General features: G+C 38.3%; 1 protein-coding gene across 8 annotated transcripts in view; it reads right to left on the bottom strand.

The window, feature by feature from the left end:
- NFIB (nuclear factor I B) overlaps window positions 1–20,452 on the bottom strand; it is a 155,625-nt gene extending 135,173 nt beyond the window's left edge. For all 8 annotated transcript variants that reach the window (XM_079330460.1, XM_079330462.1, XM_079330461.1 and 5 more), the window contains exons 1-2: window positions 20,109–20,452; window positions 13,481–14,012 (exon numbers count right to left, since the gene is read on the bottom strand). In XM_079330460.1, coding sequence (XP_079186586.1) covers window positions 13,481–14,012; window positions 20,109–20,138 — 562 coding nt within the window. In that variant the 5' untranslated portion in view covers window positions 20,139–20,452. The remainder of the gene's footprint in view (window positions 1–13,480; window positions 14,013–20,108) is intronic.
- Window positions 20,453–20,848: the final 396 nt, after the last annotated feature.

The following is a 20,848-nucleotide window of genomic DNA, read 5'->3' as shown; positions in this document are numbered from 1 at the left end:
CCTGAAAACCAAAGACTTCATAAAACGTTTGCTAAAGCTGTTACTAATCACTTTTTCCAGGAATACAACCCATAACTATCACTACTCAGCAGTCACATCCACATGATCTAATACTGTCAATTTATAGTGTCACAACTGTACTTCTTGGTCTCTGACAAAGGTGCCTATCAATGGCAAGAGAAGTGTCATGAGCACAGAGAAGACAGAATCTCATTACACTGTAACATAGAATTTAGGAAAAAATGTATGTATAGCCCTCTCTGTAGGTTCCTCACCAGATGGAATAGGGAGTTCTGTGTTAATGCTCATCCTGCTGTGAAACACGTCAGCAAGCCCAAGATACCAACAATATGACTTGTATTCTGACAAGGTCAAACTGGCTGGACTATATTTAAAACACTTTTATCTTACTGCAATAGAATAATGTGTTCTAAGACTATGCACCACAGGAACATAAGACGCTTCTGCTGATTTAACTCAGTCTCAGAAGCTTATGCTCTGTACCATGCTTCAGGTTAATTACAGCTGAACAATGCAGCAAAACAGCACAGGACTCTAACACAGCACCAAGTGAATTAGTCTGGCCTGCTGATCAAAGACTAAGCAGACTTTGTCCAGAAAAGCAATTAAAAAGCTGCAAAAATCTGAGAGAAAGTTTGTGTGATTTTAGTTGCTCATCATTTGTGAAGTCAAAGCTCAGAAAAAGAAGAAATGGGACTAATGCATTAGCACCAATGAACCCTGAAATTTGAAAGAATATCAAGTGATCATCTGAACCAGATCAGGTTTAGAATGTCATCTTGGTCTACACTCCCTAAACCTGTCCTAGATTAAAAAAACACTGCCCTCATCATTTGAAAGAAATTGAATTTATTTCTTGAGCATATCCTTAACTGATGAAATTTTGAGTCTTTATTTCTTGATCTACCTATAAAGAAGGTTAATCAGAAAATTCGAAAGTTTCTGGCTGCCTCCAAATACTTCACATTTTTTACCTCATGTACATAGAACAACCAAAATTAGACTGCATTGAAAACCATTCCTAGTTCGTTCCGTTGCATGTAATTAGTAGTGTGTAAGTCCTTGCAACAATTATTGCAACTTCATTCAAAAGCTTAGTTCACACTACTGAATGATCAATATAATTATTGGACTCTATGATGATCCTCATCCGTAATTGCATCTTTGAATGCACATTCTTTATGTCACACAAATATTGAAGGACAAACAACAGATTAATTGCTGGCCCTAATGCTGTGTTTGTGAGTGCTAAGAAGCCATTCCAAATGTTCGAAAAAGGATTAATGCAGTATAACAAGTCTATTTAATTACTGAAAGACCAGTGATCCTCATTTTACCGTAAGCAGCTTTTCCTTTATTTGAAGGTTGTAAATAGAACAGAAATCACTACAGGACAACTATAATTCTTGTCCCATAATATTCAAGTTATATTCACAATATAGTGAAAAAATATATGAAAGGCCAAGAAGGACTACATACACACATTGCATTTGTGTATGACCTAGCAAGATCAGCATATGTTCTAAAATACACCTGAACATCTCACTATAAAGTTCAAAAAAAATTTTATGCTCTAAGTAACAATTTGATATGTTTTCTTAACTAGAAAAGTTGCATTAATTAAGCCAGTTAAAGTAATTACACATAGCTTTAAAACTAATTCCCTTGGGATTGATAAAACAAAGTCTGTTGCTCCTACAACATAAGCCTCTACAAATGACTGAACTTCAGGCTGTAAACTCACCTATGAATGGATATATGGCAAAATCACAACCTGACATCCTTTAAATTCTATGGTTGAATCCAAAAGTCCAATCAATTTTTCAATTCTCTTTTCTGCACAAGCTGGTTATTCTTTAACTGGAAGTTAAACAATAGAACAAGTTTTGATGTTAGCATGTTAACCCTTGTTCTGCTGTAAACTGCCCTGTTTCAGTATCAGCTCGAAAAATCCATGGACACACTTCATTTTTGTAAATTATTGCCGCTTCCCACTCTGAGAAGCAGATGCAGTAATTTTGTAGATGTTGGTATGGCTAGCTCATTGCCAACCCTGAAATATCATAAGGGAATGAATGAGGAAAACAGTGACTGAAGCAGTAAAAGTAGATGCTATTCTAGGTCCAAAAAACACAGGTTACTAATTACTTAGGAGCATTTCACTCCATTCACTTGGGGCTCCAGGCAAAGCTGGGCCCTGTAAGATGCAATCCTGCACTAAGCCCCTACAAACCAACCGTGTGCCCATCAGCTGCCTCACAAACCAGACTTGTCCAAGTCAGGGAGATGGAACAGTATGGCCAGCATATTCCAGACACAGGTGCACTGTTATATCAGCTTGGGTTTCAACCCACACTTCACCAAATCCCTGACCATCCATCCTGAACCTGGAACAACAGTGCAGGAACTTTGGTGCTCAAGTGGCTCACTTGAATGAAAACCTGTGGTGAGAGCAGAGAAGGATGGGAAAGCAGACTGAGCTCATAGGCCTTCTTTGTGGTTGAATATTGATGAATATCCATACGCTTGTCCCATAATGAGTGTTTCTTTTATCTTTCTGTCCAGAGTATTTTTTTGCTTCACTGTCACGGGGCAGGGAAACTCAGAGAGCAGTCTGTGCCATGTCCATGCCCCACGCCCAAGGGCCAGCCCTGCCCAGAGCTGCTGCTGGATGAAGCAGGGGTGGCAGGAGGAGTGTTGCTCCCCCAGCCCTGGTCCCTGTGAGGGGCCAGCCCTGCTGCAAGGCTTTGCCCTGGCACCCTCTCCCACGGAGAAGCACCACCGCAGGGCTTGCAGCAAGGAATGCTCCGTGCCCGCCCCTCCTGCTTGGGCAAGTTCCTTCTGTCTGAGCATGAGAAAACTGGGTACAACATTTCTTTATGACACAGAGCCCTCTTGGAGGCTGGGCACCAGCACACGGGTTTTGTTTGCAGTGGAATATGGGAATCTTTCAGCCAGTACTTATCTCAGTATTTATCACAACACTCGCCAGGCCAGCCCTGAAGCAAGTGGTGCTCTCTCTCGCCAGGTCCAGAGACACAGAGATATTAATTAACTTGCCTGAAGTCACCCAGGGGGACAATGGTAGGGCTGGGGACCAGGGACAAGGATTCTGAAGTCCTTGTAACTAAACATTGAGTCATGCTTTACATTGTCATCACAGCAATAGCATTCAAATTCCTTGCACCAGCATTCCCACCCTCTTCCTTCAGAGGAACTATGCAACCGCAATTAGAAATCACACCTAGCTTGCAGAGTTTCACACAGAAAGAAAAGGTTTCATCATATACAAGTGCACAGGAATGTTGTATGTAAACATACCATCTGATTTTTTTTCTTGAAAGAAGCAAAAAAGATTAAGTTTACAAAGAAATCAGGTGTACTGCAGAAATACAAACCTGTTCATGTGCTGTGAAAGTGCACAGTGCTGTGGAAGAATATGGGGTTTAAACTATGTCAATTCAGTTGAACAAATCCACTCATGTGAGTGAAGTCTAGGGCTAAGGACTTAAAATAAGAACATTCTAATTATCTGATGATATCAATTATCTATGATGAATACAAATTTACTTGTTTTATAATGGTACCAGTACTAACCTATGTTTTCTTAACATAGCCAAAGTTTTTTGACAGATCCAGACACTGATTTTGAAAGGTACTACTTGCTAAAAAAGTGTCACAATGCAGCGTGTGATCAGATGTAATATTCATTTCAATAAAATAAACTGTTACAGCAGTTGGTAGTTATGAGAAATACAAAGTCTACATCAAGAAGCTGACATTAGTATCTGAGAAACTGACAGTAGGTAGCCTGTCAGGGTAAGGGGCCAATGAGTGTCTGCCACCAAGAAAAATTCTCAAGGACAAGTAGCTTGCACTAGAAATAATGCATTTCACTTTTTATTTTAAGAAGTCATATAAAGATTGCTCTTTTTCCCTTTTACTAAATTTAGATACTGCATCAAGCTTAGTGTTTAAAATCCTTTTCTTTAGAAACCATGGCTGCTCTTGAATACAAGCTAGATCTTTAGAAATCAATGTTTTTGTTTATGATATTGACAAGAAACACTCTTCTATTTCACGGCAAAAAATTATTTTAATTACTCTTCTGTCCTAAAAATTGAAATAGTTTGCATAGTCATTAGATTTTCATCACAAAATATTTTCAAAGCAAAACTTTCTTCCCAGCATGTCCCACTCAAACAAAGCTTACAGTCAAATGGGATTGATTAAGATGGATGGTGTTTGCCCTTGAAAAAAGTAGTGACCCCGTGCACCCCAACATAACAGAAATGCACACAGCCTGAGAGAGGATGGAGTTTTCCTCCTGCTCCCAGAAATTCCCTCACTGCCTCTATGAAGGGCAATTTTTCCCCCTCACTGTCAGTAGACAATAGGTGGTGACACCAGGAGTGCTTCCAAAGGAAGATACAGATGCTCTGGGGGGGACACTGAAAACCCACTGGGGTGTAAATTCAGGGCCGAGGTCTTCTTGTCAGCAGCTACCACAAAGAAGTGCAGGAAGTGGTGTGGCCACAGAACAATGGAGAGGTCAAGCAGTTCACAGCCATTTCATGACCCCAAGGTCAAGACATTCAGGTAGCAACTTGGGGTGGGCATGAGTTACAGCACAAATGAATTGTTTTAACAAATCAGCTTTGGTCAATTAAACCTAACAAGATGTGTTGCATCACATAGCAGGGTTCTTGACACTAAGGCCAGGAGCTGAGGCCAGCCTCGTAAAACACATCTTTTAAAGTGGCATAACAAATTTAAGGTAATCCATCTATAAATTGCAGATGTTAGAGTAAGTTATCTTGATCAGGAGAATTTTTCAAACTTTCAAATCAGGGGCGTTAGAGTGGAGTTATCCCTTCAAAAAATCAGGCATCATTTTCAGTGGCATTACTCAGGCAATGGACAGCTGATGCTGCAGTAAGTATACTTGATATCTCTCAGACACAATGCACATCCATAATAGTCTTCTAAGCATTTCCCTGTTAGCCACTTCATAAAAAAGACTGAAAATTGCTTGGCATTTTAGCCCAATGCAATTAACAAGCAAAAAAAATATACTCTGTGAGTATTCTGATTTCATTTAATTTCTAAAGTCATAGAGTTCATAATTACTGAATTATAATGCATGCACATTGCTTTCATTCTATTTTAAAGGAAATTATGGAAATCTTATGACACCTCAGAACACAGCTTATGAAGGATCCAGCAAGGAAATTGACTGGAATTTAAAATACAGTGCTAGGTTTAAGATAAATAGATAACCATCTTTCAGTTGTTTAAATTGAACCTTTATGAAAAGATGTGTAGTAACTCAGGCTAATATTGCTTGGAGATCAAGAAGTCAAATATGTAAACAATTTGTTCTAAACATAGATACTTAAAATTAACAATTTTTAAATAATTCCAAACAATATAGAATATACTTACCTGTGCACACTATTTTCCTTCAACAATCACAGAAATTTTTCCTAATTTCTCAATGGCTACACCAAGCTTCTCAGAGTTCACTACCTGTTCATTTTTCCATTTTCCTTTACTGTTCACTTTCTAAGGAAGAAAAGGGGAACTGTTTTTACCAATTTCCATATTTTTCAGAGGGGAAATAATATAAAGCCCACTTAAAGCCACAGAGATGTCTTTAGTGAAGGTGCCCCTATGGAAGTGCACTGGAAAATTCAACGTGTCTCTTCCACTCTGGAGATGAGCAGTTACTTTAGTAAAAATGTGCAAGGTTTCACTGAGAGAAAAGAGCACAATGATTGAAGGGCATACAGCTAAGCTTTCATATCATGCTACATCACAGTAATATCTCCTTATTTCAATTCTATTTCCTGGAGTAAAAAAAAAGAAAAATACGTGTAGTTCAAAAATTCCAAATGCCACAGACAGTTAGGCAAATGAAGGCTAAAATTACTTCAAGGTCCCCTAAGATTTTAAGTCACCTTTCTGACTGATTTGAAGAGGGATCTCATATAAAGTGAAATGTAACACACAAGAGTCATAGGGCATGAAGGCAAATGCTCTGACCCTCAGGCTATCTAAAAACATTCAAAACACTGCTATTGATAAATACATTTTAGTCTATCAGCCCTTTCTCAAAATCCCTCCAAACACCAAGACTGAAGTGCCCATCTCCTACCATTCTTTCGGGGGGAATGTGGATGGGGAGAGAAAGAATCCCCCCTCAGAGGAGAACTGTGAGGGGAGAACACAAGTAATCTTTCTGTCGATAAAAACATGGTGAGTAGAAAATAAAAGCAACAACCTGAAAGAATGCTTCCAGGCTCACACAAAACTCACAGCTACAAAACAGTACAACATACACTAAAATGAACTCTGCTTTCTCTAACACAAAACTGATAATCTGAGATTTACTTCCCTTTCACTACCTTCTGAGACTTTCAAATGTCTTGTAATCCAGGTTTGAATGCGCTGAGCCAGGGTTTTAGCAAAAACTTCTAAAAATTCCACCAGAGTTTAAAATTACAAAAATAAAAAAGAGATATAGAGTAAAATCATTAAACCTCCCAATAATGAACGATTGTCAAACAAACTGTATAATAAAAGAGACTTTCTTCCCTTTCCACATTCTTTTAGTATCTGTAAAGTAGCTTTTCATAAGGAGCCCTCTTCTTCTCCTCACAATGGAAGGAGCAACACTTTTCAGCTAAAATAGCCATTTAAATGGATTTTAAGATCATCCTAGTCCAAGAAATTACATCAAAGAAACATTTCACCTTGCTGTTGGGACTGAAAAGCAACACTTTGGGAAGCCTCCTGAATTACTGTGTCTGGCACTGTGGAGCACCATTTCAGAGGGCTGCCTGTCCTTGACATGACTGTGCTACTAGACTAGGAGCAGGGAAGAGGAGGAGGAGGAAAAGCAGGGGGGAAAAGGAAAGCTAGATAAAGAATGCAGACTTGACAGCAACCTCTGCAATTAACTTTAAAATCCAACCTGCAGAGTCATTTAGCACATAATTATCTTAATTAAGTTTTCCCAGTTACACTGAATCCAATATGCATGAAAATTTAAGATATATAAAACATAAAACTCTGCTTTAAATTGAGGTATTTCTTTTATTAATTAGTGGTCTTGTATACAGTTTAGAAGAATTCTCTTTATTCACAGTATTATTTCTGTGTGAAAGTACCATGAAGTAAGGCTTTTCTGATTCATTTTCCATTCCTTTCTTTATCATTTCTTGGTTTTGAACTATATTCATTAGTAAATAAATACTGACATCTACGTTTTCAAGTAGTTGAAAAGAATTGATTTAAACTTCAGTTTCCTTTATCTTAACTACAATTGATGTTATTTAACCCTGTGAAAATTACCCTCTTAGTGTATCAGGTGAGAAAAACCAGAATGAGGTAAATGCTCCTTCCTGAAATGTGTATAAATTTAATTCCTGTTAACAGTAATGCTAAATATGAAAAATTCCCTTTTCTTTTCCATAAACCTGTCATATGACCCACATTCCTGCTCTGAAGAAAATTTTTAAATTAAAAAAATAAATTAAACATTTTGAATTCTTCACACCTACTGTCTGAATGTTAGTTCACACATAAATGTTCTGAAAAAATGGAAATTGTTAAGTGGCCTTTCAAAATGTTTCAGTATCCTACATCTTCATAAACAAATAAATTATAATAATTAATTTTTAAAAATTATTACATCCATATATATACACTGAATTAACCTCCATTTCCTAAAGTCAAATGTCTTTCTTGACTATAATTTTCAGTACAATAGAGACAGTCAAGAAAACAGCTATCCAAAATTTTACATTAGAAAAGTAGAAAATAATACAGTGTCTTTTTCAGCTGACATAAAAAAGTTTTTTTAAAATTGAGTTTTCTTCACGCCTCAACAGACTGGAATTGTCCAGAGGAACTCAGTTTTAAAAAGGTTGATTACTCCATATGAGATTTTTAAACTACTCAACGCTCTTCTCTGTGCAGATAAAATAGAAACTCACACTTCTGGCCCAGTACTGACTGGCTTTCTGATTCAAAATTGAGATTCAGGGCAGGGGATCACATGCCATTTCACTGTGCAAGAAACAAGGTCCTAGAGCATATAAAAGCTTGTATGTACTGACAGCAATAAGCTCTATTTGCTGCTGCTCCTGCTGCAACTCATAATTTGCTGTGTAAACTCCCTACAAATCACCTTGCACAATGACATATCCTACTGCAGAACAGGTAAAATGTTCCACTGTGTGCTCCCAGGTAAAGTATTCAGAAGGAGGCAAATCACTAAGCTTAAAAAAATAGAAGCAATCAGCAAATGGTTGATTCATCTAAGCCCGTTGCTTTTTAATTAATTGTATGTGGGAACATCAGTGCACACAAAAAATGCAAGCACTCATCCAAAATCTATCTTGGTGGTGTGGTATTTAGGCATATGATCATAATACAACTTAACCAGGAACTGCTTAAAAAATTATTTTGAGCGTGATTTTAAGTGGAATTTCATGTAGTTACAGCAAACTAGCCAAAATAATTTTATTATAATTTTAAAATATGAACAGAATGACTACACAATAAATTTTCTTTATTTACTGAATGAAATCTAAAACTTAACATGAAAACTACTCTGCAAACCTCTTTCAAAATTTGAGCCCCCTATACACATAAAATCCCAAAATTCAAAAAAGTTTTTAAAGAGATCAAGCCACTTATAAACCCACCCACTCCTGCTATTCACACGTATCACGCTAAAAAATAATTCCAATTCCTCCTGGAAGCGGGCACGTTTTTCAAGTGAGACAAGGCAGACACGTTGCCAGGGCTGTCTGAATTGGGAAGGCGATACCCCATTTGGCCGGGGTTGCTGTTTTGCTGGCGCTGGGTGCAGCAGAGCTCCAGCTCGCACTGCCCTGCGCCCGGCTCAGCTCACCTGCAGGCGCGCTTTCCGGGAGCGTGGGCGCCGCTCCCAGCAGGGCATGGCCCAGCTCCCCAGCACAGGGCCAGCTCAGCACCACCGTCCTGCAAAATTCTCCCCTTGGCCAGCAAGCACTCTATCTTCTCTCATATTTCTCTTGCTTTTTTCCTCTTTTTCCTGGCCGAGCACCCCTCCTCCAGTCCTCGAGAGACAGGACACAGTCTAGCGACTCGGGGACTCACACAGGCCAGGCTTCCTTCTGTGCAGCCCTTTGGGTAGAGCTGCTAATCCTTCTTATTAATTAATGAGATAATTGCAGTTAACCGGAAAGCAATATTAATGTTAACTATCTAGGAAACTTCCAACAGAAATGATTTATTCTTTTTGCCAATTTCCTGGTAACAAAGTCACACAGCTGGAGCTGTGGTAGCATCTTGATGGTGTAAGAAGTTAAAAAACAAAGAGTGCCCAGGCACTACAGGACTAAGAACATCTGCATCTATTTTCTTCCCCACTCCCTAGATTGTTTAAAAGATCATCTCCTCCTCTGACTCCAGTTTATTAACAGCTGGAAACGTGGGTTACCTCAATTATATCACCCTTACATAAGGACAAAGGAGAGCTTAAACAGTAACATGACTGATCAGAGAAATGTACTCTGAAAGACATATGCACTAAAAACACTTAAAAATCTTAACATTTATGTGTACCACTGCTTCAGTTCTTTAAATTCTTAAGGCATTTCCCAAGGTGTACTATGCTTCATTCAGAATATGCTGAATTACCGAAAATAAGCATCATGTTTGAGTTTTATTTATGTTGCAAAAAAAAGGTAGCAGAGATGACGAGGGAATTCAGAATTCTGCAGACAAGACACTGCTATAGATATTTTATGATTTAGAAAAGATTAAAGGCAATCTTTAGCTTTTTTTAAAATTAGTCTCTGTGAGAGTAAGTAAAACATCTCTCTGAAGGAGGGATTTATATTATCTTGGTTCTGTTGCAGCAAACAAGTACTGCAGCTTTCATTCACTGATTGTCAAAAACTTTCCAATGTGCCCACTGCAATGCGGATGCCAACCAACGAATCAAAGGCATTCAGCAACTAGACAAAGAGGGTCTGATGCCAACCTCGGTGCCACTGGCAACCATTATTGGCATCAAGCACATTGTCTGCCTTTTTTTTTCCCCTCTCCTGGCACTCGACAAACAAAATGGCGGTTCTTGTAGCAACGGGAACACAGCATAAGCGCTGCGCTGCATCAAATGCCATCAAATGATTTTATGGACTGAAATGCATGTCATACCAAATGATAGACACTCTCTGATGCTGACAAGGGAAAAAAAATTAAAAAAAAAAAAAAGACAATTCTGTCATTAGAAATTATGTTACACCCATTTTCAAGTTTGGGTTTTATAAACAATCTGTGTGGGACACACACGCCCCTGATACACACAACAAGCAGAGCCCCATAGAAGCATGTTATGATTAAGGATTATTTTGATGTTAAACATTGATCACAGTGTATACTTCACATTTTCTTCCTCAATTTCAGTCAAAAGAGCAGCATTGCAACCTATGTTGGTCCTCTTATTTTTCTTTTTTTTAAAAGGATAGCAGAAAGTGAATAGAGGGGAAAACAGATGCTGTATTTTGAGATGAGCGAAAAGTAGCATCTGAGGAAGTTCATCGATGATAGAACTTCATAGATCAGTCCTTATTTCTTCTTTCAAGGCAGTCATGGAAGTAGAAGCTCTTTTTGTTAAGAACTGAAAAGATTATTGACACTTCTAGATCTGGAAATTGTCAATATATTGTAACATTACTCTGCACTGCAATGCGGATGCCAACCAACAAATCACAGACATCCTAGGCTAAACAAAGAAGGTCTGATGCCAATCCTGGTGCCACTGGCAACCATCACTGGCACTCGAACTATCCTTCCTCCTGTTTTTTTCCCTAATCTTCTATTTTAAAGCAACAAAAAAGCAAAGTACTTGGCCCTTTTATTCATTTTATGTGCTAATTCCTTCTTCATATTTCGTTCAGGGATTTAATTGTTTCTACATTTCCACTTAGTTTTTACATGGTGCTATTAGGCATATTTATATGTTCTGAAAGATAAATAAAAAGCAAAACGGCATTCGTATAATACAGCATTTTGGTTGACTTAACGCATATCTTTCACAAAGCCTGGCACTCTCAGTCATGTGCACTACGAAGTGCCACAATTAATCTTCTTTCAATGAGTATAGATAATCAAAGTTTGATAAAATGGAAAAAAACCAACATAGACAACTTAATATGACTTCTTCAAGAAAAGAGCCAACAGATGTTAATGGAAGATTTACAGTAAAGCTGTGAAAGAGATACAAAATATGTGGAGTTAGCAATAAACAAAAGGGTCTTCTAAGAGTAACTTGGTATATAGAAATTAGCCAGCATCATCTTTCATATATTCTCGAAGTAGCATTGTGTAACTTTAAAGTTATAATATAGGAGTATGCTTAACTTCCTCATTTACAATTAGACAAAAGTGCTTTAAATAAACTTATACTCTCAATACATTTAAATCATAAAATTAGCTATGCGCTGCAATTCCTTCTCCTACTTCAAGTTACTGCCTTTCAACAACTTATAAGTCAACAGTATGTTAAGAGTACTCTGACCCCAGTTTCTTAGGCCCAAGAGCTACTTAAACTGTTTTGCCTCCCTTTGTAGTTTTGACTTTTAGAGACAGGTAAATCCGTAGAATTACTCAGTAAGCTATGACTTAGCTATATGCATTTTTTTTTTTCCACAAAAGAAGTTTAAAGCTACAAATTAATTGTAATTAAGCTACTTTGTTTCATGCTATCAAAGAAATCTTTCTTCCTATATTATTTGGGATTTACCAGACTCCGCAGCTACTTAAAGTCGCTGTAAAATATCTCAATGTGTCTACTGCTCTGGAGAGACAAAAAAATCACAAAAAATACTAGTTTGGGGGAAGAAAAAGCCAATCTTTTTAGGTAAGAAATATTCAACAAAAAAGAACCTGATATATAGGTTCACTAAAACATAGGTTCACTTGCATAAGTAAATGCTAAAGGAGAATTCACTTAAAACAGAAATATTTTACTGTGTATCTCTCCTCTTAAAGAATGAGTATACACCAAATGAAGACATGCAATTTTATTTTTTTATTACTAACAAAATCAATTCAATTTTTTTCCAGTTAAATCCCATAGTTATTTACCGAGCATCAGATAACAGCCTGCCATCTGCCCTTCTGTAGGCCATTTCTACCTACTACCAGGCCAAGTTGTGAAATAGCCCACCATCTGCAGATGGTCAAACTTTCCCTAGTTATCTGAGATCTGTGGCTAAAAACGAAATGCATTATTGCTGCTGATCAGCCAGCATTACAAAGTCACTTAGAAGATGGCATTGTCACCAGAAAGAACCAAAACTACCCTCATAAGAAAAGGTATTTTAGAAGGCTTAGTATCAGAAATGGAGAAAACAAAACAAAACAAAACAATGCAAAAAAAAAACCAAAAAAACAAAAAAAACCCAAAAAAACAAAAAAAAAGAAACAACCCTTTATCTACTTACAGCAAATTACAATTTTAGGGAATCTGCTTATGGGTATTTTTATTGAATACCCAGTATATGAAATATAGCCAGGAGATTTTCCCCCTGACACATGTTTATCAGAAGCCCTGTTTTTATTTGCATTCTGTAATATTAAGTTTAAGAAGCTTTTCCATAGAGCTGCTGCAATTTTCCACATTTCAATTACCTTCCAATTAAAGGTACATGAGTATGGTTATGAAAATATACTCTTCATAAAAATTTCTCAAAATATTACAAGCTGGAACTTTGCTTTAAAGATCAGATAGAGAAGATGAGCTATTGATGCAAAATATGAATAAAACATTACATATTGTATCCTGCAATTCTGATTCTATTTGGCACTTACAAGAAATATAGCTGTGATAAAGCATTTTCAAGCATTGTTTTATAGGTATGAGAAAGTCTACAATTGCTCTTCAATGTGATAGCAGAGTCATCAGCTTAAGGATTACTTCTTGATTATTTATATCTACAAAGACAATTATAAATATTTGTAGCATTTATTGTGATTGTACAATTGCATATACCTGCATCTATTCTTATTAGTACTGGGGTAGGGGGTTTTTGGTTTTCTTTTTCTTTAAAAACACGACTTGAAAACAAGAATGTTTTATGAAGTCACGACTATGAAGTGCCTCTTTTCACAAAAAATAAAAGGCAATTTCAGTGGAATGAAAGTACTGCCTTGGTATGTGTGTCTCTCTTTTGAAAGAGGCACACGTGTCAAATATGCGTGTCACACAGGTCTGCAGGAATATGTGTGTGTGTAAGCATATATGTTTACATGCTGATTTACAAATGTATATGTAGCCACTCTACATCCATAGACCACAGAACAATGTTTCACTGGAAGCCAGCCCACAGGGGAAACAGGGCTACTTGGAGTCAGAATATGACATACTAACATAGAAACATGACAATCTGCTTCCTACCTTGCTCCTGCACGTAGTATGCCAAAAACAAATCAAGCTCCTTGACTGATACTGTTATGTGATGTGGCTGGACGCAAAGTGCTGGATTTGTGCAGTGTGGGGATTTCATGAGACGTTCTCCATCCGTACTTTCCAAGGGGATGCCTTTGAACAGGATCACCATGACTAGATCCAGACGCCAGACTTTGTCAGCCTGTCGCAGGCAATCGATTCTCCTAATCTTGCCCTTCTGGTCAGGATTGGACAATACACAGCATGGGTGCTTCTTCCCAGTAACTGTGAGCACAAAATCCTCCCGGAACTCTTGGCGAATATCTTTGCGCAGCTTGGCCAGGAGCCTGGATGCCCACTTCTGCTTTATTTCAGGCTTTTCACTAAGTAGCTCATCCTTGACTGCTCTTTCCTCATCCTTTGACATTCGTTTCTCATGTTTTTTAAAGTACTTGCGTTTTCGAGCCTGAAGATTGAACCAAGTATAGGCAATTGCACGGACATGTGGAAGAAGTGCCTCAATGAACGGGTGAAATTCATCCTGTGGAAAGAAGTGAAGGAAAAAAAAAGAAGAAAACTCAAAGTCAGCAAGTTCTCATAACCATAGCAGTATCAAGAATTGTTTCTATAAATCTTTAAGTGAAATACGAGACAAAGAGAGTAAACACTTAAAATTTACGCAATTTTCTGCATAACACCTTTATGAAATTATTTCTGTTGTCAGGCAACAAACAAAAAGTGCATTAGAGAATCACGTTTTTTTCCCACATTTCATTTTTGAAAGAACCATGTGAAAAATTTATTTTGTACTCCTCCCCTCATTCCATCCCACAACACTGCAGAGACAACATAATTTAAGAGATGCTACTGAGATGTTTTGTTCCTAACATTTAAATATTTGAGTGAACAGCTAGCATCAAGAAAAGTACCATTGCACAAAGAGGATACTACACTGTTTTAAAAAATCTGAGCAGAAATGTTCAGAAGGCAGAGGCAAATGACACAGTTCATTTCTCTTCTCTGTGGCACAGAAACACAAAGCATATACATGCTCAGTGTAATGCCACACAGTTCCCGCTTTTGGAGCATGCTCTCAGCAAGAGACTGCTGGTGGCACAAAGAGCATGCGCCATTAAACTTGATCCATTTTCTTATCAAACGTCCAACATTCCGGCACTGAAACAGCACCATTCCAGCAGTGGTAACTAGAGAAACCAGTATACAGTGAGGGAAAGCAGGCAAAAGACACAACATGTCATATACAAATCCTGAACAGAAGCTTCTACACTTTCAGCTCTTCTTACTTCCCTCCCACCACCCCCAAACTCTGTAAAATTAAGACTTTATGAAGGTGAGAAAAAAAATTATGTTTATGTCCTTCCAACAGTTCCACTGTGGATTTTGAAGCCCCATAGAGTCAGTTAATTTGTTAACTGATCACATGAGTATTCTAAACCCCTTAAAAATCAATCTGAGGTGTACAATGAAAAATGGCAACTTGGCACAAACTTTGCATTCTTTGTGTTTCTGCATGCTGTGGCAAAAAGACATTATGAGTCCACCGCTGGTCCAATGCTGCTTTTGTGAAATCCATGCAATTTATTTACAGTTTCAAAATATCCCTTTCTGTTGTCTGGCTTCACCTGCAAGTTCTTATCTTCTGCCTAGCAGCAATATGGATTGCATTAAGGAGGTAATGCTTAGTTGTTGTCTAAAAGCGCATCCTATAGCATTTAAATTAATTTGGTTTGTCTGCTTAAAGTACCATCCTACATAACCATGTTAATATCTAAATAGACTTTCCCCAAAAACTTATTTTCCATTAACAAGTCTGCTGTTTAAAACACTGCAATCTGCTTATCAAACATTACTGCATTTTGGGTTGAAAGGGAGACCTTACGGGAAGTATCTTTCTTCCTGTGTGCAGGGATATTTGGTTTTAAATACCACGCAGCTTGCTCATCATACTTAGTGGCACAGTGCAATCAAACTAAAACTGAACCTTTTTTATGTGATTATATTCAAGAATACAATTAGCAAACTACTATTTTAGTTATGCTGCTAGACAAGGAATGAATTATGTTTAATCAATAGGCTGATTAACTCCATTAGGTAAAAATGATGAAAGTATAACTAATGGTCTCAATTACAGAGTGCAGACTGTGAAGCTTCAGGCAAAGAATTCCATATTTAAATCTTTGAATTTCAAACCAACTTTAAAATTTCCTGAACGTTGCAAAACCCACTAGATCTAGTTACCTTTCTTCCCTAACCATCCTTAAATCAAACAGAAAACAACAGAAAAGTTACAAGCAGTTTACCTATGATCATGTTGACTTCATAGGAAAAAAATTAAGCAAAGGGGGGAAAAATGAAAAAAAAAGAACAGAGAGGCAATATAGGAAGATACATCAGGACATAAACAATTTTGTTACAGTATGACGCTTGACAAAGACCTACAAAGGCAACAATTAAACTGATTAGTAGTTTCCAGCACAGATTTGAACAATTCTGATACTATACTGGCACATAAAACTAGGCCGTGGAAAGAGTTAAACCACAATCTGTTCTTTGTGTGGGAAGGCAGCACTGCTCTGAGCAACCACAGCCCATGATAAGACTTTCCTATCTTCATATGCTTTCTGATGCCATACTTTTTCCCCATTCAATTATAACTACTAAAGAAAGTTTATTTTTTCTTCTACAGAAGTCCTCTTAATTTAAGTATTCAAATAAAATATTTTTTTAATTAGTGGAAGCATAAAGACTCTACAGTGTTAAATCCTCATATTTCATTTCAGGCTGAATAAAACAGATTTACTACAGATTTTGAAAATTCTAACAGCTGGGGCTAAAGGTGGGGTGAAGGCAGGTGGCTGAAGAGCTTTGGGAGAAATTAATTTTTGCCTCAACACAATGATTTCCCCTATATCTAAACACCCTCTGGCATTTATAACTTAAAATGGCAATAAAGTAAACATGGCCATATTCTACACTAGTAGAATACTGCACATCTAGTTTTAATTTTGAAGAAGAGCATCATAAATTATTTCAGATTGACTACGCCTTGAGGTAATGCATATAGTATTAACAATAATAACCCATAGCATTTTATATCCATGAAAATTTTATAGAGAATTTCACTGTTTAAATTCCAGTAATACTATTTCTGCAGTTTCCTTCTCAAAATGAGGGGGAAAAATCCCGAAAACATGCACACCAGAAACTCCAACCTTTTAAAAACTGTGTTCAGGTGTTTTTTTTCCACAGTATTGTTAAGCCCTAAAGCTATAAATACGGGTAAAAAGTATGGAGGAGAAAACACAGCAAAGAACATCCTGTTTGAAAGCAATTTTATCAGATTTTTGAGCTATTCATTGTGCACTTGGAGTATTTTCAAATGAAAATACCACTTGACATGGGGAAGTGCCCATTAAAATGATCCTAAATGGACATTTGCAATTAATCACACATATTCTCCATTGAATCTCCTAAAAAATATATCTACAGAATTTCATTTTTCCTCCTTAATATTCAGATAGGCAATAGTTTTTTTGGTTTTATGTGGCACTTGGTCATGTGTCACAGTTGCTCTTGCTGTTAAGTGATTTATAAAGCTAAGGTCTTAAAATTTTACATCCAATAGCTTAGGTGAACAATTGTGCACTGGCAATTTAAAATGGAAGTTACTATATAATATCTATGTAGCTTGTAAAGAAAGGAAAAAATAGCAGTTTGTCATAAAATGACAATAGATAGGCCAGGTTTTTTTTATTGAAAAGGTAAAGAGGATATGCAGGGCTCCTCTCCTATCTTTCACTTTTAAACTTTTTATCAGTCCATGAAAGTTCAGACTGAGGACTGTGCAATAAATACAGTGGGCAGAAGTATGGAAATTTTACACAGAAAACTTCAACTTCTCAATTTCCCCGCAAGGATTTTCTCTTACCTAGTGAAACAACATATAGGAGCAAAAGAAAATACTACATATTCTGAGATTTTGGTCTGCTGTAACATAATAACCCATGGCAAAAATATCGCAAGAGAGCAAGCACTAAAAGGCATGCAGTAACTGCATCCTATTCATGCCTCAGCAAGACAGATAAATGCAGTTACCACTCATTACAAAACATGGAGAAAAAGGTATATGGGAAAGAGAGGAAGGGAACCCCAAAATTAAATTGCATTTGGTAAGTTTTCTTCTACCTTGGAGTTATTTTCACCCAACAAACTTTGATTGTAAGTGCGATGGGTAGCACTCCAATTGTCAAGGTTTGTTTTAAAGCCGTACTTTGGATTTTAGACTTGTTACTAAAACGTGCTTCAGTGTTGCCTCAGCACAAACTGAACTACCGCTTTCATAAGTAGCTCTGTCCGAACAGGTGTTCTGTGTTTACTTTTACCAAAATATTTTCTTCTGAATATATATTACCACAGTCAGTGTGCATTACAAGAGTCCTAGAGACAGAGAATACAGTAGAGGGAACAATTATGGCAGTAATACTTTAATGCAGTTGCTCCTCATAGTGAGATGAATCAATCTTTTGCCTTAAACAAATAAAGAATGCAAGGTATAAGTTTTCATTGCTGGTGTCATTTTAATTTTTAATTTATGTAGAGAAAAAATTATTAATAAACTTTTCTTATCATTCCAAGCAGGTAGAAAAAGATTCCAAACAAAAATCAATTTGGTGCAATTATAATCCATGTATGTATCACCAAATGGGAACTGTTTCTGCATGGCACATGGTACAGTATGATTGTAAAATATTATGGAGAAAGTATCAATGCACAAAACCCAGGAACTGCTCTCTTGGATTAATGGCAGTAGAAGTACAATGTAGAATTTTTTTAATACACCTGAACGCAGTATTTTAGCACAAATTTGTAAAGAATGAGGAAACCTATGGCATCAATGAGTCCAAAAGGAAAATATAATGGAAAAAGAAGTCATTAGAGCAGGAAACAAGATAATTTATTGCCGCTGTAAAAGAGGTGATTGTGAAAATCTGTGTCTCAAATGCAAAAACTGCTTTCTTAAGTTGTACTCTCAGGTCTATATCCTAATGCAGAGGTCTTATTGCATGTCAATAATTTTGCACGCTGGACAACCTACACAGAATTAATTTTTCTAACCACAGATTCCACGCTACGTAATTTATTTCTGTGTGTGTACCTGCAACCATGTGCATATCACAAAATGCTTCCTGTGTTTTTCTTTTGAAGAAGAAATATCTCAATAGCACTTTTTTTCAGCTTTCTTCAACTGCAGCTCACGTTTACTTACTGAAAATATCCATATCTAAGTCAATCACATTTAGATGCCAAACAAAATATAAACAATAAAAAATGTGTCAGCCAAAAAACTGCAGGACTGTGTCCAATCACTGAACAAGTCTTATCATTGTTTCCATCTTCAATAACAATTTATGAATACTTTAGGCCTTTCGAATTGCAATGGTTTGTAACTGCAGAATAACTTAAATCACACTTTTTTATTTGGTGCAACTGTAAGTGTATCGTTGGCCTCTCTGCCGCAGCCTTGCAGCAGACATGACTTTCGCACATTTTCTGCTTCTTTAGCTATTTGTTGCACCAATGTGGAAGCAGGCAGTTATCGCTTAATCAGTTTACATCACATCCTCCTAAGACAGACTTTCACGAAAGCTGAGAACTATTCCCGGGCTTTAGAGACGGGGTTTACGGTCCGAAACAGGCTGCAGTGCTCCGGCGCTCGCTCGCCGATACCGTACACCGGGCGAGGACGCTCCAGGGCAACCCGGGGAACTTCCCAAACATGCGTCCGAAACCCCTCAGATCTCAAAACCTGCGTTTTGCCGCGGCGGGGACCCCCTCTCGGGCTGCCCCCCGGCCTGCGCTCCGCTCCGCTCCGCGCCCGCACCGCCCCGCGCGGCGCCGACCGCCGCTCCCGTCGCGCCGTCCCGCTGACAGCCGCCGCTCGGGATCGAAACGCGGCCCCGGCGCGGCTGGGAAAAAGCGTCGGTCTCTCCCCGTGCTGGGGAGAGGGCACGCTCCTCCGCCAGCACCACGATTTTGCGGGGAGGAAAAAAGCCGTGCCCTTGTATAACCGAAAACGCTGCGCATCTTGGTCACCCCCGCTCAGATCTCCCTCATTGCTGGCAGCCTGCATATTATTAATTTAGCATAAGACGGGATTACTTCGCACCGGCCAGTGGTCGTGTTTTGTCAAAAAGAGCACTTTTCCTTTCAAACCCTTTCATTAGGCTGTGTGCAAACAGCGAGCTCAAAAGAGTGCAAATCGCTTGATTCCAATCAAATCAATACTTCTCAAACATGGGTTTTTAGCATAATTATGCTCATTTCCAGTTTGTTAACCTTTGACTTCTTATGCACCAACAATTAACTGTATTTGTCTGCGGGTGACACTTTGAATGGATCTCCCCAAAACAATGGCGTGGTACAGTTTATTCTCTAATATTCCCTCCTGAGAAAGGAGTTTGGATCTGACATGCAGTTACGACTGTGCTTTAACCCGTTACAACTACTCGCAATGACTCATTACCAACCCACACATATATAAAATTAAAAAAAAAAATCCCAACAAACACGTGAAAATAAATAAATTAACAAATAAATTAAATAAAAGCGTCTATACCTGAGTGAGACAGATTGGAGAATACATCATGACTTCGCTTTGAGAACACGCTGCCCGGAGAGCCCCTAAGAAAAGCCTCAAAAAGGAATAATTTCATCTATTCATTTTACAGTCATCTGAGACTCAAGGAAGATGAAATCAATCAGGACGGGGCTCTGCTGTGGATCACCACAACTTCACAACAAACTCCAGTCCTCCTTAAATAGCCAAAGATTCAAGTTCACTCCGTGTGCTAGATTTCCCGGGGTGAAATCCAATCTACACTTTTAACCCTCTTGTAGTCGGCGGCGCAGGAGTCTTGCTTTTGCTGCTGCTGCTGCTGCTGGTTGTTTTGCAGATGAGGGGGGAAGGACTCGGGGGGGGGGGTTGGGGGGGTGGGCGGGAGGATTTTTTTTGTTTGGCTTTTTTGAAAATCCTTTTTTCTTTTTCTTTTTCTCTTTTTTTTTTTTTTTTTTTTTTCCTTTTATTATTTTTTCGGGGGGAGGGAGAGGGGTGTATTTTTTCTTTTTTCAGAGGTTGGTGGTGCTGCCGTAATAACACTACACTGTCACCACGCTTTCGAAAGTTCAAGGTTACAGCCCGGAGCGGAGCAAGGGGCTCCCGGACAGAGAAGGCAGGCGAAACTTCGCCGGGAGGTCGGGACCGTGCGGCGGGGGCGCGCCGAGGCGGGGGCGCGCTCGGGAGGGCAGAGCGGGCGGTGCGGCCTGCCGGCCCTGCGGACAGCCTCCGCCCGTCCTCGC

The sequence above is a fragment of the Erithacus rubecula genome (assembly GCF_903797595.1).
Source record: "Erithacus rubecula genome assembly, chromosome: Z".
Taxonomy (NCBI): Eukaryota; Metazoa; Chordata; class Aves; order Passeriformes; family Muscicapidae; genus Erithacus; species Erithacus rubecula.
Note: the sequence above shows the minus strand (reverse complement) of the source record. Positions and strands in the feature narration are given on the sequence as shown.